The sequence below is a fragment of the Trichosurus vulpecula genome, chromosome 1 (assembly GCF_011100635.1).
Source record: "Trichosurus vulpecula isolate mTriVul1 chromosome 1, mTriVul1.pri, whole genome shotgun sequence".
Lineage (NCBI taxonomy): Eukaryota > Metazoa > Chordata > Mammalia > Diprotodontia > Phalangeridae > Trichosurus > Trichosurus vulpecula.
In genome coordinates this window covers 498,162,380-498,188,005 of record NC_050573.1, presented here as the reverse complement: position 1 = coordinate 498,188,005, position 25,626 = coordinate 498,162,380, and the positions used below count along the sequence as shown (strand labels likewise).

General features: G+C 35.2%; 1 protein-coding gene across 2 annotated transcripts in view; it reads left to right on the top strand.

Moving 5' to 3' along the window:
• Window positions 1–25,626, top strand: part of DENND4C (DENN domain containing 4C) — a 135,239-nt gene that overhangs the window by 32,463 nt on the left and 77,150 nt on the right. For both annotated transcript variants that reach the window (XM_036739466.1, XM_036739461.1), the window contains exons 3-9: window positions 4,762–5,014; window positions 5,856–5,925; window positions 7,857–8,026; window positions 13,241–13,479; window positions 15,813–15,879; window positions 23,282–23,340; window positions 24,478–24,622. In XM_036739466.1, the coding sequence (XP_036595361.1) occupies window positions 4,762–5,014; window positions 5,856–5,925; window positions 7,857–8,026; window positions 13,241–13,479; window positions 15,813–15,879; window positions 23,282–23,340; window positions 24,478–24,622 (1,003 nt within the window). The remainder of the gene's footprint in view (window positions 1–4,761; window positions 5,015–5,855; window positions 5,926–7,856; window positions 8,027–13,240; window positions 13,480–15,812; window positions 15,880–23,281; window positions 23,341–24,477; window positions 24,623–25,626) is intronic.

The following is a 25,626-nucleotide window of genomic DNA, read 5'->3' as shown; positions in this document are numbered from 1 at the left end:
CACTCCCGCAGCTTTTCCCACTAACCTTCTCCGCAGTCTTTGGTGTTTGTGGGTTGAGGGGTCTGGTAACTGCTGCAGCTCACTGATTCAGGGCGCTAGGGCCCCCTCCGCCCGGTTTCTGGTCTGGATGGTCCACGCCGCTCAGGCTGGGCTCTGCTCCACTCCATTCCCAGCTCCCAGCTCCCAGCTCCGTGTGGAATAGACCTCACCCAGAGACCATCCAGGTTGTCCTGGGCTGGAGCCCTGCTTCCCTCTGCTGTTCTGTGGGTTCTGCCATTCTAGAATTGGTTCAGAGCCATTTTTTATAGGTTTTTGGAGGGACTCGGTAACAGAGCTCACTCTAGTCCCTGCTTACCAGCCGCCATCTTGGCCCAACAAGCTGATTGTTTTTTCACAATACTCCAATTGTTTCTTTCTGGCTGCTTGCAGTATTTTCCCCTTGATCTGGGAGCTGTGGAATTTGGTGACAATATTCCTAGGAGTTTTCTTTTTGGGATCTCTTTCAGGAGGTGATTGGCGGATTCTTTCAATTTCTGTTTTGCCCTGTGGCTCTAGAATATCAGGGCAGTTCTCCTTGATAATGAAAGATGATATCTAGGCTCTTTTTTTGATCCTGGCTTTCAGGTAGTCCAGTAACTTTTAAATTATCTCTCCTGGATCTATTTTCCAGGTCAGTGGTTTTTCCAATGAGATATTTCACATTGTCTTCCATTTTTTCATTCCTTTGGTTCTGTTTTATAATATCTTGATTTCTCATAAAGTCACTGGCTTCCACTTGCTCCAATCTAATTTTTAAGGTAGTATTTTCATCAGTGATCTTTTGGACCTCCTTTTCCATTTGGCTAATTCTGTCTTTCAAAGCATTCTTCTCCTCATTGGCTTTTTGGAGCTCTTTTGCCATTTGAGTTAGTCTATTTTTTAAAGTGTTATTTTCTTCAGTATTTTTTTGGTTGTCCTTTAGCAAGTCATTGCCTTGTTTTTCATGATTTTCTTGCATCATTCTCATTTCTCTTCCCAAGTTTTCCTCTACTTCACTTACTTGCTTTTCCAAATCCTTTTTGAGCTCTTCCATGGCCTGAGACCAGTTCATGTTTTTCTTGGAGGCTTTTGATGTAGGATCTTTGATTTTGTTGACTTCTTCTGGCTGTATGTTTTGCTCTGTCACCAAAAAAAGATTCCAAAGTCTGAGACTGAATCTGGGTCTGTTTTTGCTGCCTGGCCATGTTCCCAGCCAACTACTTGACCTTTGAGCTTTTTGTAAAGGTATGACTGCTTGTAGAGTAGAGAGTACTTTGTTCCAAGCTTTAGGGGCCTCGTGCTGCTGTTTTCAGAGCTACTTCCACACAGGAGTTCTGCCACAGCAGCACTTCTCCCCAGGAACCACCAACCCATACTGTGAGTCAGATGCAAGCAGGCTCTGCACTCCAGCTCTGATCTGTGGCTTAATTCCTCCCACCTGGTGTGCCTGAGGCTGGAACTGCAGCTGGAAGCAGCACCACTTGCGAGCCTCGGGGTTGGGCGTGACCATGTACTCCTTTCACTCCATTCTAGCTGCTCTGCTCAGTAACCTTCTCTGTTGTCTTTGACGTTTGTGGGTTGAGAAGTCTGATAACTGCCACAGCTCACTGATTCAGGGTGCTAGGGCCTGTTCCACCCGGCTCCCAGTCTGGTTGGTCTGGGCACAGCTCATGCTGCGCTCTGCTCTGCTCCTAGCTCCATTCGATAGCCCCTTCCCCTTGACCATACAGGCTTTCCTGGGCTGGAGCCCTGCTTCCCTCTGTTATTTCATGGATTCTGCAGCTCTAGAATTTGAGAGTCATTTTTTATAGGTGTTTGGAGGGACCTGGGGGGAGCTCACGCAAGTCCCTGCTTTCCAGCCGCCATCTTGGCTCCGCCTCTAAAAATATCGTTCTTAATGAACGTCAACAAACTTTCCCACGTACAAAGGACAGAAAAAGAGTTACACATAAAACTGAATCTTTACTGTTTATAAACTTTTGCTAATTTCAAATCTAAAAAGACAGTACTGCCAGTTTCCTGTCCCGTTGTCTTTGTCCATTCTGAACTTCCTTTTGCTCCTTTCTGTGGATTTTTACGAGTCATTGGCATTCTTTTCTTTAATCATTGTCACTGTTGCCCTTCTTGTAACACATTTGTGCATTTGTGGGATCTGAAAATGTGTGCCTTTTTACTTACTTTTCTGTCACCTCCCTTCCAAGAAGTCCATTATACTCATAGTAAATGATTCATCCAGCCACTCCTGCGCTAATGGGCACCTTCTTTACTTCCAGTTCTTTTCCATAGCAACATTAGCATGTAAATAATTAATTTTCATATAGCCCCTTTGAGTTGATCAAATGCGTGTACCTTTCTGTGTTAGCCAGATATCTCTTTGGAAAGCTCTGCCAAAAGGAGAGCAGCTAATAACTTCCTGAATTACCTTAATGTTAGTTCATCCTTAAGAAGGCAGAACAGCAAAAAGAGATTGATTGTTTACTGGGTCTTTTTCTCACCAACAAGGAAGAACTGATTGTTGATGTCGAAATGATGGGAATCTTGAGGAAAGTGACCATTCCTTTCAAGAGTTTGTGATAGAGTAGGAAAGGAAGACCTTTTTACTGTGTCCTAAATTTTGAGAAAGCAGATTTAAAGGGTTTAGAGAAAGGACGGTTAGGATCCTATGTAAAATTTTACGGAGGAAATCAGCAGTGTCTGACTCATGAGTAAACACTCAGTAAACATTTGTCAGTTGACTAGGTTTGATATTTGTTAAACTCCACTGATTCCCTATCACCTCCAGGATCAAATACAAAATGTTCTGTTTAGCATTCAAAGCCCTCCATAACCTAGTCCCTACCTTTCCAGTCTTTTTACACCTAACTCTCCAACACGAACTCTTCAACCGAAGGACGCTGGCCTCCTGGCTGTTCCATGACGAAGACTCTCCCTCTCTTGGCTTCCAGTTTTTTTTTCTGGCTGTTCCCCATGCCTGGAACATTCTACAATCTCCCAACTCAGTCAACCTGCTTCCTTCTCTGGCTTCTTTAAACCCAACTAAAATCCCTTCTATATGAAGCCTTTCCCAACTTCTCCTAATTCTAGTACATCTTGCATCTTAATTACTTCCAATTTATTCTGTCAGTATCTCTTTTGAACACTGATATTTTTGTGATATCTCCCCATTAGACTGAGCTTCTTAAGCATTTTTTCTCTTTTTGTAAACCTAGGATTTACTGAGTACTGGGTATAAATGGGTGCCAGAATTATAATCCAGTCTAACAAATAGTTAAATTCTTTTTCTGTTCTAAGGCACTGTGCATACAAGATGGAATGAAAAAGGCCCTTTCCTCAAGGACCTTAGGTTTTCCTTGAGAGAGACAACATTAAATGGATAAATATAAATATAATAATTTGGGGAAGGAGAGAGGATAATGTTTTAGAGACATTAAGATAAGCTTATGGAAAAGGTGGCTTTTGACTTCAGCCTTAAAGGAGGAAACTAAGGATTATACTAGGTGAAGACAAAAAAGGAGTATTCCAGGCATGAGAGGTAGCCTGTGTGAAGACTAGAGGTAGGAGATATGATGTTGCCTTTGAGAAATAGTAGGTAGACCATTTTGTCTGGAAAGTACAATAATGAGCCTGGAATAGGGCCAAGTTGTGAAGGTTTTAATTGTTTAAGTGATAACCTCTGCATCTAGTATTTTTTCCCTTGAGCTAATAGATGGCCACTAGAAGTTTGGAGCTGGAGAGTGACTTATATTGTCTGATTTTTCCATTAGGACAGTGGTTCTCAAAATGTGCTTCAGTGACCCCTGGGTGTGCCCAAGACCCTTTCAGTGGGGTATATGAGGTCAAAACTATTTTCCTAATAATACTAAAATTTTTAAAATTTCTGATATGATAAATATCAATAAGTATAAAAGCTCTTTGTGGAGGGTTTTCAGTAATTTTTTAGAAGCGTAAATGGATTTTGATTCCAAAAAGCTTGAGAGCAACTCTTTTAGAAGATTATTTTGGCAACTGTCTGGAAGATAGAGAAGAGAGAAGCTGAAACCTGGGTGTCCATTTCAGAGACTGTGAATAAGGGTGTTGGCCATGTGAAGGACAGATGTTAGAGATATTGGAAAGGAGGGGACAAATATAAGTGATATTGTGGAGGTGAAATTGTTAGGGCTTGGCAACAGATTGATTATTGGAGATGAGAGGGAAAAGGAAGAGTTAAAGATAACTGAAGTTTTTTAATAGGAGGAAAGAGAAATAAATAAGGAAATTTGGAAGAGAGATAGGTTTAGTTGGTGCAAGGAGGGGTAGTGGAGAAGAGAATGAACTTCATTTTGGTATGTAGATCTTGAGATGTCTATAGTCCCTCCATTTAGCTGATGATGTGGGACTAACTCAGGACAGAGATTAGAGGGGCAGGAGAACGTGCGTGCGTGCGTGCGTGTGTGTGTGTGTGTGTGTGTGTGTATGTGAGAGACAGAGACAGAGAGGTATGCCCATGGGAGCACAGTTTTCCACTTTAGTACTATGTGTTCAGTTAAGCATACAATTTAAAAAATGTTTCTGAGTTAATCTTTTGAACCATTTTTACTGCCTTTTAAAATTCTTTCCTAGCATTTGAGATACTATTAATAAAAATTCCATCGTTCCAGACACTTACACTTGGTTTTAATTTGCAATTTCAGTTAAGAAGCAACTTGCACATCTATGTAGGCAAATAATAAAAGGTAAATAGAATTTTCCCCATTTCTATTGCAGAGTATTATATGAAGGGAAAGAACGACTTATTTCAGGTTGTGAAGTGATCCAAGCCACACCCTATGGTCGCTGTGCCAATGTCAACAATAGTTCAACAAACTCACAAAGAATCTTTATCACTTATCGAAGAGCTCCTCCAATACGACCTCAGAATTCCTTGGCTGTAACAGATATCTGTGTTATTGTAACTAGTAAAGGAGAAACTCCTCCTCATACATTTTGCAAAGTTGACAAGAATTTAAACTGTGGAATGGTAAGAAAAAATTTGATTGATTTGCAAGTTGTATTTTTACAAAAAGGGGGGAACAGAGTATTGGAAGGTTTGGGGGGTCCAAAAGTCCTCTTCTCCATACATTTTGCTTTATATTATATTCAACTTTTAAATTTTTATCTTTTTGGCTGTGGTATCACTTAAAGGGTCTGTCTTCTAAGGAAACTGAGTAATCTCACCTGCTGGCATTTCCTTATATTGCCTAGATTACATTAATGCAAGAAAATTGTGGATTTGGTAGAGGTAGCAGTATAAAGAAGTAGCTGGAGAGTTGTTTCAGCGAGTCCTCTCTGCTCCTCCCTCTCTCCATTTTTGAGCATCAGAATGTTCTTTAAGTGAGAGCTCTCAAACTTCAATTTCTAGTTGGATAGATTTCTTATGAATACCGGCCAGCCAGCCAAACACTTAGTAAGAACAGCTTGAACAAGGAGGACTCCTCATATGTTATTCTCCAAACTTAGCTTTTTTTCTGTGACTCATCTCTATGTTTTCTTCTTTCTTTTTCTTTCTCTTTTCTTCTTTATTCTCTAGTTATAGTAGTTCCTTAAGGCTCTGACCTTAAATGTTTATTTCTACTACCCTCAAATTAGTTCATTTTGAGGGAAGTGGAATTTACATATGTTTTCCTATTTTCTTTCCCCCCAGTTAGAATTCTTACCTTTGTGTGTTGTTACTTTAAATTTAGTAGTCTTAGGTGTTTACATGTATGTGATTTTAAAATTACTACTCTGACATCATAACTAAAATTTCTAGAACATCTAATAAATTCTGAATTTGTTTTTCTACTATTTGATTTTTGTGAAATTTAACTTATGTTTTATAGTGGGGTTCCAATGTGTATCTGTGTTACAAGAAGTCTGTACCTGCTTCTAATTCAATAGCATATAAGGCTGGTAAGTTATTTTTAAACTATTTTTTTTTATTTTTTGGAGGGGGGAAGGCAGGGTAATTGGGGTTAAGTGACTTGTCCAAGGTCACACCGCTAGTGAGTGTGTCAAATGTCTGAGGCTGTATTTGAACTCAGGTCCTCCTGACTCCAGGGCTGGTGCTCTACTCACTGCGCCACCTAGCTGCCCCGGTAAATTATTTTTAAACTCCCCTGTATTGTATTTTTTGTTTAAAATTGATATTTGAAATAATGCTTAAAAAATAAAAATCTCTATAGAGTACATTAAACGTCTCCTCCTTAAGTGTTTATTAAATAAGATCTTTCATAGTAAGAATGTGTGGTTAAAGTCTTGGTTTTTTCCTTCTTCACTAAATTAAAATATCTATATATCTTATTGTACAAACTAAGAATTGTTTATTGTCTTACTGTGTTTTGGAGGTCAACCTATATTTTTACTCTTTTGTTTTTATATTTTTTTTATTTGATTTCTTTGATTTGTAGCCATACTTTTATTTTCCATAAAAAGTAGATTTGCTTTCTTCTTTCCTTTACAAACCGCCCCAACCATTAGAGAGGGGTCAGGGGAGAGTTGGGATGGGAATAATGGCTTGAAAAACTTTTCCATCAAGAAATAATCAAGACATCTCTCAGTGCTGTATTAATTGCATAATGAAATGTTATGGGTTATAAAAATTGTTAAAATGTAACTTCTCTTTCTCATTGATATCATGGAATTAGAACAGAAAATGCAATTACAATCCAGTTGTAAAGTAGAACAAATTCCAAACTATCTTATGGTGAAAAGAAATAATATCATTGAGTCTGTGTGATTTTTTCAGAAAATGATATTAAAAGATCTTATAATTGAGAAAAAAGTAAATTATCCAGGTAACAGTTAATACTAGCTCATATTGATGTGATTTTCATTTTGATTCTTAACTTTAATTCTTCAACCTTTCTCTCTTCACCTTGACTATTATTAGGCTTTCTTTCACCTTTGAAAAGGAAACTGCACTTTAAAAATTAACCTCATAAACCTGCTTTGTGAAAGTGTTCAAGTTTTAAGAGCAAAATCATATTAGAATCTAGGCTTTTGGTGTTGTGTTTTTAAAAATTTAATGCCAGGAAAAAAGAATTAGTGGGTCAGTAGCTAGTTGTTGTCTAGCTCTTGGCCTTTAGATATGCCAGGCCTCATGAGGAGATTTTGTATTAGATATTCTGAAGGTTACTAGTGATAACAGCAGTGTTGGAGAAAATGGCCACTATTCAATCTGTGATGTTTTTCTCTCTGACTACTCCAAAGCCTTCTACGTTTGGTGTCCTTGTTTTTACACAGTTTCTGTTTGAAGTTTTCCCAAATGAACTTAGAGGAGTGTCTGGCAGTGTTTATTTAATCTGGCTTCTGGTGGAGTAATTTTTCAGTATCCTCCCCACCCAAGTGGGAGGGAAGTACCTCCATGTATTTTCTACTCAACTAGGTAGAAAATCCTTTATTTCCTACCATTCTTCCCTTTAGTAATAATATGTGGCTGTATTATTATAAAATTTACTGGTTCTCTGGGCCAATGTCCTAGTGGATGCATCTAGGGCATTACTGTTTTTTACATTTAATTTTACTTAAATTAATAATCTGTTTCTCCTTTTTTCTTTCCCCATAAAAGAAAAACAAAGCCCATGGAATAACTAGGCAGTTAAACAAGACAAATTCCCTTTTTAATGGTTGTGTACAAAAAAGTTGGTATATATTATTGAATTTTTCATTCATGGTTAATAGCACACTGAAGTAAAGGTGAATGATAGATTTCTTAATTTTTATAAGTTTCATATGTACACCTATGTCTAAAGTTGTAGAAGGTCTGCTTTTCCTAAACTGAATTATGTACCCTTTAAAAATACTAATAATTTAAATTTGCTTTTTGCTGTTTCCTCCCAAAGGGTTAATTTTTAGATATCCTGAAGAAGATTATGAATCGTTTCCACTCTCAGAATCTGTACCTCTCTTCTGTCTTCCTATGGGAGCTACTATTGAATGCTGGGATCCCCAAACCAAATATCCACTTCCAATTTTTTCAACTTTTGTTCTGACAGCTTCTTCTGCAGACAAGGTATATATTAAAATAATAATATTTATTATAAAAAAAGTTTTTGCTTTCAATATCTCAATTGATCTATTTTGTATTTTCTTTTTGATTATTGTTAATGTTGAAAAATACCTAATTTTTAAAATAAGTATTAATTTGACCATGTGGTGATTGACTTAGCTCAATTAACATTATTAATATAAATAAGATTGCACAGGAAATATTTCAAGAACTAAAGGAAGAAAGAGCTTTCCAGATTAGCACTTTAAAGCATCAGTTTACATAGAGATATTTATGTCAGGGTCCTGTGTTATTGTTTTTTTCAAATCATTTTGACCACTCAATCTTTGTTTACAGATTATATGTCCCTTTTGTGAGAGTTGCTTTGGCTGATGCTATAGCTAATTGATGACTATTTATAAATCAGTCATAGCTCTTCCTAGAAGAGCTCTTCACAGAAGCTGACCTTCCAAGGACTTCTGCTTTCTTTCTTTTAAGGATTGGACATTGGATCACCATCAATGTACTATAAACTTCATCAAGTACATGAAACCTTGCTAATTAGTTTAAATTTTACTCTTCAGTGAAATATTGAGAATTTGTGTGCAAAGTAATATGTTCATCTGGTACAATATGTTAGGTGAATTGCCCTGTTTGGCATATTTAGTATTTTTTGAGGACTTTTGAATCTGGCAGATAGGAATATAGGAATTGTGATAGGGTTTGTTCTCAGGATTCCTTTTGAAGCTGATGAAGTTTGTATCAAGTGTGTAGAAAGTAGTGAAGCTGCCAAAGAAGCTTTTCTAAGTGTTATACAACAATCAGTGCATTTTCTAATAATGTTTGCCAGTTTATGGTGCTATTGTATTGCCAAAAAGCAAAATCAGTTTTCTACTTTACATAATTTTGTTATGAAAAAATTTGTTCTCTCTATTTTTACAAAGAACAGATGTGAGGTATATCTGACAAGAGAATTATTGAATGATGGCATTTTTTATTTTGCAGGACTAAAACATTTGCAGAAAATTAGATTAAACAGAACATAAATAGAATTGAAATTTGTTGCTTCTTGTGAAATTTCTTTCTGGTTACCTGTGAAAATTCCATAGATTGAGCATCATTGTTAAAAAAAAAAAGAATTCAGTGTCATTCTAGAACTATGTAATAAATAATAATCCAATAAAATTTTACTTTGATGCTCCATTGTTGTGTAGGTTCAAGTTCTGACTGAAACTTATCAACTGTGTTCACATAGTGTTAACCTCTCCAGGCTTGACTTTTCTCCTCTGCAAAATGAAGTAGTTGGACAAGAATAGATGGCCTCTCGGGTCTCTTGTGACTCTAATTGTATCATTCTGTTAAGAAAGATACAGAATGAGACATACACATTTTTGGCTTTAACATACTTTATTATTTACAAAAGAAGACATTTGTTTGGGTTGATGGTGATGAAAGTTAGGCACTGGTAATAGTATTGCCTTTCCCCCCTGCCACTGCACCCCCCCTTCATCCCTCCCAAAAAGAGGAAAGTGAAGGATAATGTCAATGAAATATTTAAAAAAATACAAAATAGTACTCAAAGACATTCATAAGGGACAGAGGCAAGCTAGGTAGTATTGTTACTGTCATGTTAAGTTCATTATCATTGTCTGTATGCAATAGAGTTTCAGAGTTTCATATACAGTCCCCTTTTTTCTGTTCTTTATACATAGAAATGTTCATGCTTGTTGATGTTTATCAAATTCATAATAAAGAAAATTTATTTTTGAAAGGGAAACATGTAGACAGTATTCTACAGTATGATACAAAGTATAAAATAGCCCAGCCAGCTTATTGTGAGGCTCTAGATAGGTTAAAATGCCACCTTAATGGCATTCCACTAATAAGGTGTTTCCCATGTGTATGTAAAATTGTACAAAATTGCTTAGGAGAGGTAACAACAGAGAGAACTTTTTACGATCCTTTGACTTATTAATATGAATGTGAAGACATAATATTGTATGCCCTATAAAGGAGTTTGCCACTTTCCTGGAAGATGTCCAGCACAGAACCTAAAGGGAAAACAGAGTCCTCGTAGATTGCTTCTGTTGGCACATGACACTATGTTTAATTGCATCAAGCCCTGGGACATTGCATAATCTCCCAAAAGAGGTAGAGATCATGCTCACTCAAGAGTTAACATGTAGCTATCCACAGGAAAATCCCAATGGATGAATAAAGTCTATTTTCCAGACTGAGTGAATGCAGTTGATTGGGATTACTCATTACACAGATCATTCATGTCTTTGGGTTTTTTCTTAATTAAAAAAAATAAATTTATTACTTGTTTAAAAATTTTTTTTAGTTCCAAATTGTCTCCTGCCCACAGTAGCTAACTCTTTCGCAGTTGATCATCATTACAATATTACTGTTACTGTGTAAGGTGTTCTCCTGATTATACTCACTTAACTTTGCTTGAATTCATATAAGTCTCAGGTTCTTCTGAAATCATCATTTCTTGCTCATCATTTTTGTATTAACATTTTTATTTGAAGTTTTGAGTTCCAAATTCTATCCCTTCCTCCCCTCCCACTTCCTTGAGGTGGTAAGCAATCAGATATACGTTATACATGTGCAATTATGTAAAATATTGCCACACTAGTCATTTTGTACAAGAAGACTCAGAAGTGAAAAAAGAAAGAAAGAAAGTGAAAATGGCATGTTTCAGTCTGTGTTCAAACAGTATCAGTTCTTTCTCTGGTGGTGGATAGTATGTTTCATCATTACTCCTTTGGGATTGTCTCGTTTCATTGTATTGCTGAGAATAGCAATAGTTAAGTTATTCACAGTTCTTCATAAAACAGTATTGTTGTTTGTATACAACATTCTCCTGGTTCTGTTCACTTCAATATGCATCAATTCATGTTGTCTTTTCAGGTTTTTCTGAAGTCATCCTGCTTGTCATTTCTTATAGCGCAATAATATTCCGTTACAGTCATATATACACAGTTTGTTTAGCCATTCCCCTGACGGGTATCCTCTCAATTTCCGTTTCTTTGCTATCACAAAAAGAGCTCCTGTAAATATTTTTGTACATATAGATCTTTTTCCTTGTTCCTTTTGGGATATAGACCTTGTAGTGGGATTGCTGGGTCAAAAGGTTTGCATGGTTTTACAACCCTTTGGGCATACTTCCAAATTGTCATGGAGAATGCTTAGACCAGTTTACAGCTCTACCAACGGTGCATTAGTGAACCTGTTTTTATATATTTTTTATTTTCATTTTCTGTCACCTAGCCAATAACAGATATGAGTTAGTACCTCAGAGTTGTTTTAATTTGTGTTTCTCTAATTATTAGTGATTTAGAACATTTTTTTCATGTAACTATTGATAGCTTTGATTTCTTCTTCTGAAAACTGCCTGTTCACGTCCTTTAACCATTTATCAACTGGGGAGTGGATCTTATTTTTATAAATACGACACAGTTCCCTATGTATTTGAGAAACGAGGCCTTTATTAGAGAAACGTGCTGTAAAATTTTTTCCCAGTTTCCTGCTTTCATTCTAACTTTTGTTGGTTTTGTTTGTTCAAAAAACCTTTTAAATTTGATGTAATCAAAGTTATCAGTTTTACCTCCTGTGATCCTTTCTCATTCCTGTTTGGTCATAAGCTTTTCCCTTATCCATAGACTTGTTAGGAAAAATTTTCCATGCTCCTCTAATTTGCTTATATCACCCTTTATGTTTAAATCATGTGTCCATTTTGAACTTATCTTGGTAAACTCTTTGAGGTAGTGGTCTATGCCTAGTTTCTGCTTGGCTACTTTCCAGTTTTCCCATTTTTATCAGATACTGACTGAGTTCTTACTCCCAAAGCTTGGATCTTTGTTACTTATCAAACACTTCATTACTGGGATCATTTACATCTGTACTTCTGCAGGTCACGTAGGTAGCACCCAAGGTAGCATTAAGAATTTTGTCAAAATGATGTGCAACTAGAAAAAGAAGTGGATTAGAGCAAAGGAAAGGATAAGTCAAGAGACCTAGAAGAAGGGCTCAACACATGGCATTGACTGGCAGGGGAAGGATTATAGGAATACATGAACAAGAATCACAGAGGATGAGATGATGTAGAAGGGATTCTTGTGGCATTTTGTGGAGTGAGTTCCACATCAAGAACTCAGCCCCTAACAGCTGCTTTGTTGTTGTTTGTCCATTCTCAAAGAGGACAATGACATCAGGAAGGTGATGCCATGACTTGCAAATGAATTGAATTTAAATGAGGGAGGGCTAACCAGCCTCACTTTCTCTTCTGGAACCATCTGGGTCCAGTGGCAAGATAGAGATCAGGATAACTGGAGATGCCCCAATGGCTAATAATGGGGGAGATTTAACTGTAGTGATGATACCTAACAGTCCTGGCCCATTCCCCACCTGGGACTGTGGGATTTGGATAGGATTGATGCTACCCTTCTATAGTCATCAGGAAACAAGGTTGATGTTGGAGTACTTGGCCTTCCTCTTCAATAATGAGGTGTTAAACAATGTGAACCTTCTGGCAGGTGAAGGAATGAGGATCTTTCCATTTGCTCTGAAGCCCAATCCTAAGATTCACTAGGTTTTTCTATCCTTACTGAAGTCGAACAACTCATTTATTTATTGTCTCCCTCAACTAGAAATAAGAGCTTTTTGAAAGCGGAGACTTGATTACTATTATTTTTGTATGGTTGGCATTTAGCACGATGCTTGGCACATAACAAGCATTTAATATATTTAAATTCATCCATTTATCACAGTTCTGTAAAAATCAGAAATTTTTTCTGATTTTTCAAAGATTTTTCTTTAAAAATATGATTTTAAAAAGTTAAGTGTACTTTAGGTTTTTTAGCCTACTGGATTCAAAATTTTCTCTGCACTACAATTCAGACTGATTATTTTGGAAAATAGTATATCTTTAGATATTAGCTGGATATGTCTTATGAAAGTATATTTGTACCATATTAATTTTTGTTCTTTTCAGCTTGTTTATTTTTAAGTGCATTTTTAGAAAAATTATAAGTATGGAATTATATAAATACAGAAGAGTATATAAAAGATATAGTGTATATATAAATACAGAAGAGTATATAAAGAATATTTAAGATAGGATTAAAGCCACTTATTTAAAATTAACTTCATTTAAGAAAATAAATTAGCTTATTTTAATAACCTCAAAATTAATTATGTGCTTAGTAGGATGAATATTCTGTTATCTTTCAGGTCTATGGTGCTGCTATCCAGTTTTATGAGCCATATTCTCGGGAACTGCTAACAGAAAAGCAGCTCATGCAACTGGGCCTTTTGACACCTGTGGAAAGAAGAGTGGTCCCCAAATCCATCAATTCAAACAAATGCATTTGTCTGCTCTCACGCTGGCCTTTCTTTGAAGCTTTTAGAAAATTTCTTATGTTTATCTACAAACTTTCAGTTTCTGGACCTCATCCTCTTCCCATTGAAAAGTATGTATGTCTTCAGGTGTTTTTGGTGAGGGTACTGATATTGAAAACATAGGAACTTAGGTGTATATGTATATAGATAGATAGATATGTATCTGTTAAAATTCATATTTCTTTGTTAATTTTCAGCACAGCAACTAAGCAATTGTTCATCAGCACCATAAACTTAGTACTGAAAGGAATCTTGGTGGTCATCTCTCCGTCCATTCTCCCACCCTCACTTCCCGTCCCCCCCAAAAAACCCAAAACAAAACATAGAGATCTTGATTTAAAAAAATGAAAAATAATCTAGAAAGTAAGACCCATGCCATGCTATATGTGTATATACCTGTATTTTTGTATATGCTTCAGAATATGTCTTCTGTAATGTATATTTTCCATTGGTCTGTCTTCAGATACCTAAAGAAATGATTGATTGGTGGGAAAATTTTAACTATTGAGAAGAAAATTCGTAGTAGTAGCAAAACCATTAACATTACAGAAAAATATGATGTCTGATTGTGCCTTGTAATGCACAGGCACAAAATTGTTGTACTGAAATTTTATAGAGAGTATTAATGAGAGGGGAGATAGGGAATACAAGTTAAAATCTGAACAACTTTGATTAAGTTTATAGCAGTAGCTAATCTACAGATTTCATCTATGATTCAGAATCAAATCTCCCTAAATTTAGAAGTTTTCAATCATAGTAATATAAAGGTGTAATATCTTTTCTTTTTTAAAAAAAATCCCTTTTTTTCTTAGCACTTTGCATCTTGTTTTGCACTATATGTATAATTTATGTATCCTGTCACAGACCCTAGAAATATCTTTGGCTTTATTAAAACTGTTATTACCATGAAATCATTTTATATTTATGTTCTCCATAGTCTTTGAATCTTATTTGTTCTTCCAAAATCAAATAAAAATATAATAGCATACAGAGTAAAATAGCACATACATTTATGTTTTAGACTCAGCTCTGCTACCCTGAAACTGATACAGGTGTATAATATCAGCTTTAGTAGTTCATTGACATGTTGCTAATTTAATGATTTCTTAAATTACAATAAAATCATTACTTAAAAGATTAATCCCTTTTTAGATAATGTTACTAATAGTGATATCAGGAAATGTACTTTTATGTCCTCATTTTGTTACAAAATTCTGATATGTTTAATATAATAAGTAAATATTTATACTGTTTTTTCCTTTGCTACAAAATTTAGTTTTCCTGACACTTTGGAAGTAAATTTTCACACATGTGTGGCTTGGCAGGATTACCTTAGTCTTCTCTCCAAGAATTTTAGTATGTGTTTTATGGGACCAAAATAGTCTTTGTGTTCTGTTTTAAAGAAAAAAATATATGTTTAGTCTCCTCATAATGTTCAAATGGAAAAAAAGTGCTACAGCAATAGTAAAATCTTTGGAATAAAACTTGGTAATTACCATCTAGAGAGTTCCCAAGTAAGTAATTAACCCATGTTTCTTAAAAATGATGAATTTGTATTTGCAGTAACAAAATCAATATATAGAGTATGATTTGATCATTAATAATGATGCTAGTGATAAACTTGATTCAGTAGATTTTTGTAATTTACTTTTTCCTGTAATAGTTTCATAATTGTGATGTGAGAAATAAAATGTTTTATCAAAAAAAGGTTAGTATTCCCTTTTTATAAGTAGAGAAATTGAGATAGAAGTTAAGTGTCTTGTGCAAGATTATAGTAGTAAAGACAGGACTAGAATCCAGGTCTTCTGACTCTAAGGTAGCTTATCACTAAATCACATTGAATTAGGTGCTCTTAAAGCTTCCATCCCCTGTGATTAACACCATAGCAGCCATGAATCTAGCTCTTGAACACATTGTATTCATGCCACCCCCCTTTTTGTGGAGAGATTGAATAGATTTCTAGAATAAAAGCATAAAATAACGGAAGGTTCCAAAAAGTATCCCAGTTCTTTGGTTCCATAATTTTTCATTGACCTTTACAAAATCTTCTTTTAACAGTAATGCCGTTTTCAAGTGTTTCATTAATTTGAATGGGTTCAGATTAATTTATTTATATTAAGAACCTTTTGAAATTTGAGGGAAGTGTGAGAATGGTTGCCAGGTGCGATGGAAGGCCATGTTTCCATAATGAAATCTTCAATTTTTGCATAATTATCTTTCAGTATGTTTTACTGCATGATTGTTCACGATTATTTGTTGAAAGAAACAAATATTAACCCTGTGCCGACCTAAAGCTATGAAATTTAGAAATATAAGTGAAAGCTAATATTAACTGTGATTAAATGGATTTTGTGAAATTAACCAAATATGAGGGGGAGGTCTTATGTTTTGAATTTCTTTTCAGGCACATCTCACATTTCATGCAAAACATCCCTTTCCCATCACCACAAAGACCAAGAATTCTTGTTCAGGTAATAGAAAAAGGGTGTATTGTAGGGGTGGGGGATGTTGGTGTGAAATACAGATTTCTGTTGTTACCTGTCTTTTCTTTATTGAAGTTTTTTCTTTGGGAAATTCAAGGGTTTACTGAAGAAATGATATTTAGTATTGCATCCAAAACATCATAATGCTTTGTTCTGTGTCATCTCCTTCCTCATTTTTCTTTTACATATTTATTCTGTACTTTGTCGTTGTAAATTAGGGCTAGACGCTACCCAGAATCAGAAAATAAAGGAAGTTCATGGAAAGTCTTAAAAAACACAATTTTAAACTTCATTTTGGCTCTGTCTTTTGTGTGTGTGTGTGTGTGTGTGTGTGTGTGTGGACATATATACATGATCTCATTTCACTTACATTCTAATTTAAATGTAGCTAAACAGAAAGATGTCCTATTTCTTCTGACATAGGTTTCATATTATTTTGGCTACTTAGGTGCTTTAATATTAGAGCCTTTATTAAATATTACGTTTGGAAAATATTTGCTATATTTTTAAAATCCCTTTATGAAGCAAATCTAGTCTCTTTTGTTCTAATATAGAAAGAAGCTATTAAAAAGAAAAAAAAACATAACTTGTTGAGTTCCCTTATAACCACTGTGCATGGTATGATAGTGAGAATCAGTCTGTCAGCAATCCTATAGTTCTTCAAGGATTTATTGAAAACGTATTTTGTACTCAATCCTGTTGATTAAATTTGAGCTGCTATAAGACTGTGTATATTGGATGTCAAAACTATTTCCATAAAACAGAATTATAGTGGCACAGCATCTGAGCTGGAAGGGATGTCCAAGGAAGTTTCTTCTAAGTGGTACTAAACAAGAATGCCTTCTACCAGGGTGACCTACAGTTGGTTATCCAGTCTTCACTTAAAGATCTCTGGGGATGGGATACCCACAGATTCTGGAGTCATTCTATTCCACTTTTGCCTAGCCCTAATTGTTAGGATGATTTTCCTTCTATCAGGCCCAAATTTACCTTGTTAAATTTTCTGTCTTTTTCTTCTGGTATTGCCATTTGGGGCCTAGCAGAATAAGTCTAATTCCCTTCAGATATTTGAACACTCTTAGCCATATTGATTATCCTCTGTTCTTTTTAGCTGATTCTCATACAGCATGAGGTTTTGACGCTTTGCACTATCTTGATTATGCTCTTCTGGACATGCATAATCAGTGTTCTTACTAAAATATGGTGCCCAGAACTAAACTCAATATTTGAGAAGTGGTCTGACCAGGGTAGAGTATAATAAGCATAACATTTCTTTTAAGTCCTGGGTAGTATTCCTCTCTTAATGTCACCTAACATCACATTAGTTTTTGGTTATCACATTTTCACTGTTGTCATTTTTTTTTAGAATTGGCTCACCATTCTAATCTTTTGAGATTCTGACTCTGCTATTCATTATGCAGACTATCCTGCCTGATTTTGTGTCATCTATCTAAATCAGTAATAAAAATATTAAACATCACTGAGCCAATCAGAGATCCCTGGAGCTCTATAGTAGAGATTATTTTGAAATTGAATGTTCATTCATCAGCTCCAAATCTACCTAATTACAATATCATCTAGCCCACACCTCTCTATTTTGTCTGTTAAGCGTGGCATATGAGAGAGGAATTTTTATCATACATTGCTAAATGTTTTGCATTTAAGTTTTTTGGTAATTAGATTTTGCTTTTTCAGTATACTTGTTTGTTACTGTCAGTTGTTCTTTTACCTTCACTACTTAGGACAGCAGTTTTATTATCTTTTTAGACCTTCTATTATTAAATCTTCTATTATTGTTGTTTTTAATTATAATGCTTTTTTTATAATTTTATAATGCTTTAGAAATGATTTTTTAATTATAATTTTTTTACTGCATTATAATTGGTAAGGGTAGTATTTAATGATTTCTGCCTTACTGTATTTATCTGAATTCTTTGTTCCTTAATACACAATTCATTTTTGCACAAATTCCATGGACGCTTGCACATGGATATTTTCTGATTTCCATTCTGAATATACCTTCTGTCTATTCACTTAAAGCCTATAATTTCCATCTTGTTTGTTTTTGTTGAATTTGTCAAACTCTGAGTGCATACTGTTAAGGTCAACTTTAATTAGTATCTTACTATTTAGATCTTTTTTTTTGTTGTTGTTTTCTTCCATTCTTTAAGACTTTGACTACTCTACTATTCACTGCATCTGTATTTAGTATTGAAATTGTTTAATTATCTTAGTTACTTTTATTCATGTGTTGTTTCCTCGTCTTTCCCAATGCTATCGGTTTGCCATTATGAAATCATGATTTGGATTTAGGCTTTTCAGGAGTCATATTAAGTCTAAATAGTTTTAATTCCAACCCATAATTTTTCATTTATATGAATCCTGTGGAGCAAGAGACTTTATCTCTGATTTAGGGATGCTTAGTTTAGGGAACTTGTTGATTAGAAAATCAAGGTACCACTTGTAGATGACTTTGTCATATAAGCTAGCTAAGAAAGGGAGGACAGGAATACTATGATAGTTAGCAAGGATGGTAGAATTTCTTGAGGGTTTTTTAAGGATGTTTGTGGGCTGCAGAGATGTAATTTATAGAGCGAGTTTCAAGGGTAGAGACCAAGTGGGGATGGTTAGGAGCAGGTAGTGTGGTTGAGAAGATGGGGAGCATGTAGGATTCAGATGCAAGTGAATAGGGCTTGATCTGGGCAATGAATGAGAAGGTCCACCTCTTTGTTGCAGACTAGAGTAAAGGAGATCTTGGGGGATGGTGTCAGGGATGAGATAAGAAGAGAGAAAGTGGTCACAATATTGTTTGCTGGTGATTGAGGTAAGGTTGTCAGCTGAGAGATTGGGAGTCTTATTGGATATTTTGAGGACAGAAGAAAAGAGAAGCCTTGGAAAAGTTTTTATGGAGAATGTAAATGTTAAGAAGTAGAATTGCCTTGCTACAGTAAGAGCCCATTTGAGACTGGAAAATATACATTTGTATATAGATTCAGGGAACATGATTATGTGATTTCCTCTAGCTCTCAGAAACAAATGGAGTGGAAAATAATGGAAAAGCATTTATTAAATATTTAGTATGTGCTGGATTTAGAAGAAAAGGGAGAAAAGGGAGTCAGCACCTGCATTTAAGGAGTTCACATTCTAATTGAGGGAGACAGCACATAAATTAGGGTTGAATTTCATGACAAATATAAAGGCCAGGTATTAGTAAGGATGTGGCAGGCAAGTCATCAGAACAAATGGCAAAGCCCATGACGATACAGTGCCTGGAACATAGTAAATGCTTAATAAATGGTGTTTGTTTTTTTCTATTCTTGAAAGTATTGGCAGGGCAGATGGTCTCTGCCTAGTGACTGTTGTTAAAGAGGTAAATAGTCCAAAGGTAAAGAGTAGAATGGGGCTCCATGTTACCTTTTAGAGGTGTGGTTGGTGGGGGTGGGGTCAGTGGGGTGTGTAACAGCTAGTAGGAGCTGAGCTGTGGGGGTTGGGGAATGGGAAAGTCCTTAGCCATCTTATCTGTTATCATGACTATCAGTGTTGGTCTTGGTGATGGAAATAATTCGACATTGCTGCTTGAGAAGGCAGTATCATTGATAATCTTGAACTTTACTTTTTGGCATGTTTCATTCTGGCCTCTTTCATTTCTTATCCTGGTAAAGTATTCTTGCATTATTTAAATTTGGAAATTACTTCTTGCTGGTTGCTTAAAAATTTTGGCCTTTGTCCTTTTGATTGTGAAGACCTGTAATTTTTTGGTTAAATTGAGTATTTCCCTTTGACTTCTTATGGATTCAATGAGTTTTTCCCTTCATATATTTTTTGAAGAGAGACTAATAATTCTCAGCTTGTCTTGTGAGCTTATTGGGCTACCTGTTTTGCTTTTGTTTGTAGATATGACATTTTCTAGAAACATCATTTTGTGCGCTACCTTCTAGATAAAGCCTTTTCTGATTTCCCAGCTGTTCATGCCTTTCTTCCTGAACCACTTCCATATTTTTCTTGTTTTTATTCTGCATATGCATATTTATTATATTTTTTTCTGTGTTCTGTATTAGAATATTATCTCTCTGTCTAATCTAGCAGTGTTGTTTTCATCAATAAAATGAAGATTCTTGCTAGTCAGGATTGTTTTTTTTTTTTTGTCTTTGATTCTTCAGTTTTCCTTTTACTGTATTTTTGTACATGTTATATTCTTCTAATAGTCCGTAAGGGCAGGGACTTTGATTTTATCTTTGTATCCTCAGCGCTGTTATACTGTGCTTTTCTTACAATAGGTGCTTAATAAGTTTTTGTTGTTCAGTTGAGTCTTTTTATTTTGCTTTTTTTCACCTTTCAGTTTTCTTTTTATAAATCTATATATTTTTAGTTTTCAACATTCACTTCCATAAGTTTTAAATTTTCTCCGCCTCTCACCCCAAGATGGCATGCAATCCAATATAGGCTCTACATATACATTCTTATTAAACGTATTTTCACATTAGTCATTTTGTATAGAAGAATTAGAACAAATGGGAGGAACCAAGAGAAAGTAAAAACAAAACAGAAAAGAGAGCAAACAGTATGCTTCAATCTGCATTTAGACTCCATATTTCTTTGGATGTGGATGACATTTTCCATCATGAGTCTGCTGGAGTTGTTTTAGATCCTTGCATTGCTGAGAAGAGCTACATCTATCAAAGTCAGTCATCGCACAGTGTGGCTGTAACTGTGTACAATGTTCTTCTGGTTCTGCTTCCTTTACTCATCAGCAGTTCATATAAGTCTTTCCAGGTTTTTCTGAAGTCCCTCTGCTCATCATTTTATAAAATAGCACAGTAGTATTCCATTACATTCATATACCACAGCTTGTTCAGCCATTCCCCAGTTGATGGGCATCCCCTCAATTTCCAGTTCTTAGCCACCATAAAAAGCTGCTATATTTTTGAACATGCGAGTCCTTTTCTCATTTGTATAATCTTTTTGGAATACATTTTTATAGCCCTTTGGGCATAGTTCCAAATTTCTCTCTGGAATGGTTGGATCAGTTCACAACTCCATCAGCAATGTATTAGTGTTCCAATTTTCCTACATCTTCTCCAGCATTTGGAATTTTCCTATTTTGTCATGTTAGCCAATCTGATAGGTGTGATGTGATACCTAAGAGTTGTTTTGATTGCATTTCTCTAATCAATAGTGACTTAGAACATTTTTTCATCACTGTAGATAGCTTTAATTTCTCCCTCTGAAAACTGCTTGTTCATATCCTTTGACCATTTATCAATTGGAGAATGACTTGTATTCTTATAAATATATATTTATATATGAATATATAAATTCTTATATATTTTAGAAATGAGGCCTTTATTAGAGACACTGGTTGTAAAAATTCTTTCCTGATTTTCTGCTTCCTTCCTAATCTTGGTTGCATTGGCTTTGTGCAAAAACTTTTCAATTTAATGTAATCAAAGGTATCCATTTTGCATCTTATAATGTTTTATATCTCTTGTTTGGTCATAAATTCTTCCCTTCTCCATAAATCTGACACATAAGCTATTCGTCGCTTCCTAATTTGCTTATAATATCAGCCTTTATATCTAAATCTGTTGGGACATTATTTTGGTATACAGTGTGAGATGTTGCCTGTGCCCAGTTTCTGCCGTACTAATTTCTAGTTTCCCCACCAGTTTTTGTCAAATAGTGAGTTCTTATCCCAGTAGCTGGAGGCTTTGGGTTTATCAAATGGTAGATTACTGTAGTCATTGACTGTTGGGTCTCATGCCCCTAACCTGTTCCACTTATCCACCACCATTTCATAGCCAGTACCAAGTAATTTTGATAATTCCTGCTTTATGATACAATTGAAGATCTGGTATGGCCAGGCCACCTTCCCCGGCATTTCTTTTCATTATTTCCCTTGATATTCTGGACTTTTTGTTCTTCCAGATGAATTTTGTTGTTTTTTCTAGCTCTATAAAACAATTTTTTGGTTTGGTATAGCACTGAATAAGTAAATTAATGTAGGTAGAATTGTCCTTTTTATTATATTAGCTCAGCCTACCCATGAACAACTGATATTTTTCCAGTTATTTAGATCTGACTTTATTTGTGTGGAAAGTGTTAATTGTGTTCATATAGTCCTGGGTTTGTTTTGGCAGGCAGACTCCCAGCACCTCTGAGTTTTTCACTGTTTTCCTGAGTACCTCTATTCTGCAAAAGAGATTACTGCTCCATTGAGATTTTCCACTGCCTTTCCTACTTGCTTATGATCATTTTCTTGAATTTTCTTCCTTCAGTTACCTTATTTCCCATTTTGTGGATGTCCTGTATTCCTTCACACCTTATTATGAGTCTCTAACGCTCTGGAACTTCTTCCAAGTGTAGTTGTTGCAGTTTTCTTTCTTGATTTGGAGAGTTCTACTCCATTTTCCCCTACAGTATTCGTTCTTATATTGGACTTCTTTTTTGTCTACTTGTGTCTTTGGATCTTTCAGTTTCCTTAGAGGATTTTCCTGTGAGGATTTCTTTCCTTTCTTCTTTTTTCTTTGTTGCTGTCCTTTATTTGGATACTTTTTGTTATTTTGAAGTGCTTACTATGTATCTGACATGGTGCTAAGGGCTGGAGATAGAAGTGATAGACAATTCTTGCCTTCAAGGAGAAACATGCTAAGGGGAGATAAGGTGGAAACAGACACATATATAAACAGATACATAATGCATAAAGAAAGAAAGCAAAGGATGCATGGCGGGGGGCACTAGCTGACTGGTGTATCAGGAAAGACTTCCCATGTTCCTTTTTTTTTTTTTTTAAACTTAAGTCAAGATTCTCCTAGGCATCTTCAGATCTCTTTACTTGTTTTCATATTGAAGTATTGTCCATTTTGTTTGTTTGAAGAAATGCTTCATTCTCTCTAATAACTTGGAGAGTGGAGAAATGTTTTTTGAGCCCCTTGAGCAGACATGATGATTCCTTGGCTATTTTACAAACACATCACTGCAATATTTATCCTTCTTTGCATAGCTTGTAGGTGCAAAATCCTCAGTCCTTTATTTCTTTGTTGCTAGTAGTTCTTGTTTCCTTACTTTGGAAACTCTTCTCCCCTAGTTAGCACCTTCTCACTTCATTAGAACTTTTTCATTTAGATTCTTTTTCCTTGTTTTGCCACTTCATCCTCTTCTATTACTTTCCCTTCAGGACGAAACAACCTCATTCTTTATTTGGATCTTTAGTAGATTGGTCAGTCATTTTAATAAGCTGAGTAAATATGGCTTACTGGTCTTCCTGTGTTAGATACTTCACCTTGACTCCACCTTCCTGCCTGTTATATTGGCAAACTGTTTAACTTAAATGTAAAAATTTAGTTTATAAGGTTGGCTTTGCCAATTCAGATATTGTCTTGCTTTTTCACAGCTATCAGTCCATGATGCATTAATATTGTCCCAGCCGGTTTTTACACCTTTACCACTAAGGTAATTAATGATATTTAAAATTATGTATCACTAATCAGAAGGCAAAATCTTAATGTTTTAAGGACTAGGTTAAGTAAATTAAATACTTCTCTGTAAAACCTTCAAAAGGAATTAAATTACCAATCTTCCTAGGACAGCATTTCGGTTTATGCCACATTATTGTCATCTGAATTGAATCATGAGCGTAAGAACAAAAGCTAGTGATTTTTTCCATGTCTATTCTGATAAACCTGCTTCTTAACATGAAATTTGCCCATGTGTGTGGCTTACAGATATCTCTCTCATTGCTTTAATTGAGAATATATGTTGTATAAAAACATGTATGGATTATAAGCCATTCCTAAAATCTGCCCCTTCCCTCACTGACTCCTGTTTCAAAGCAGTGTTGATGAACAGTATTATCTTTACTTAGAAATAAATATACACAACAAAAATCATGTTAATTAGGGGCTCAAAATGGGAAATAAACCCTTGTTCACCCAAGATTGGGGATTTACCACTTAGCTTTTAATATATTTGTATTATACCAATTTTCAGCATAACTTGGGTTATGACATTAAGGTAAAAAATGTAGCAATTTTTGCAACTCATGCTGATGATCTAGAAAATGTTTAATGAAAATGAATTTTGAAAGTCTTATCAATTGTAACAGTCTTTTTTTTGAAGACTTCCTTTCCTCTCCCCAACCCTCATTTCTTTTGGAGGGCAAAAAGTTAAAAATTTAAGCCTCATTCTTAATTTTGTCGTTTACACTTAATGCCACAAGCAAATTTATTTTTCATCACTAATACCATAAGGAAGGTTGAATAGCAAATTTAGCCTTTTGCAATGGGAGTGATGGATATAAACATTAGTTAGAAATACCTGATTCAGCTTGCTATGCAGTTTTAAACAGTGATCATTAAGAATAAAATTTACTTAAATACCTAAATGCCATCTTTATGTATTTACATTCTATGTCATGTAGGGGCATCAAGATAGATCCTATTATGTTAAATTGTTTATTTCCAGGAAATTAGTGCTGTACTTCAGAGTTCTAAAAGAAATCAAAGTACCAAATATATTTTGTGTTCAAAATAAGTCTTTAAAAGTGTTACTTAATTATAATCAATCTTTTTTATTTTTATTTTTTTCCAGTGGAGCTGACTTTAGCACATTGTTGATGAATCTGGGTCCTGAAAATTGTGCAACATTGCTTCTTTTTGTTTTGCTGGAAAGTAAGATCCTACTTCATTCTCTTAGACCAGCTGTGTTGACGGGTGTGGCAGAAGCTGTTGTCGCTGTAAGTGTTGGGTTTTATTCTCTTTTCTAAGAAATTATAGCATCATAATCATAATAGTAATTTATCCAAAAGCAAACATCATTTTAAGTTTAAAAACTCACTCCAGTGAAACCATATTACATTGTCCTTAAGCTGAATTTGGGGTGAGTAGAAATCCAAGCAAGCAAGGAGGTTTTCAGTTTCGGAAGTGTTTGGTGTGGGGGGTGGGGTAGGGGTAGGAAATAGAGGTCAATTTTTCAGTGTTACTGTTTCTGTTTTTTGAGATATTTAGAGAGCAACAAGTCCATATATTTACTTAACATTGGTCAAATTAAAGACTCATTTAACCAAGTCAATTAATTGCATAGTTTCTTCTTCTAACTGGAAATTAGTTACAGTTAGTGGTTACATGCAGAATTTTAGTGATACTTAGGATAAATAACAAAAGTAAATAATTACTGAGTATCTTCTAGGGAGACATCATGGAGTTGTAGAAAGCATCTAGAAGTTATTGTCAAACCCAGCTGGATTCTTGTCCTGTCTTTGCCATATGTAGTTTAGCACAGTCCCCCATAGTAAGTACATAATAAATGTGTTAGCTATCTTATTAACCATTGCTCTTCAGCAAGTAATTTCACTTCTTTTAACTTAAGTTTCATTGTGAAATGTTAGATGTTCTCTAAGGTCTCAGATAACTCTTAAAATCCGTGATGGACTATGGAGAATAAAAAGAAAACATAAAGCAAGAATTTTGCCTTTTAGGAGTTCACAATTTGGACAGGAAGTTAAGGTACACACACATGCGTGCACGCACGCGTGCACACACACATATAAAGTCAAGGCAGCATGTGATAAGTGACTCATTTAGGAGTGTAGTAGTATAGGGTTTAATGGAAGAAGAAATCACTGTGTTTGGGTAATTGGAAAAGGTTTTTTGGAAGAAATAGAACTTGATCTAAATGATAAAGGAAAAATAGGATTCAGGTAAGTAGAGAGGAACAATTTGTGGTAGTTGTTAAAAAAAT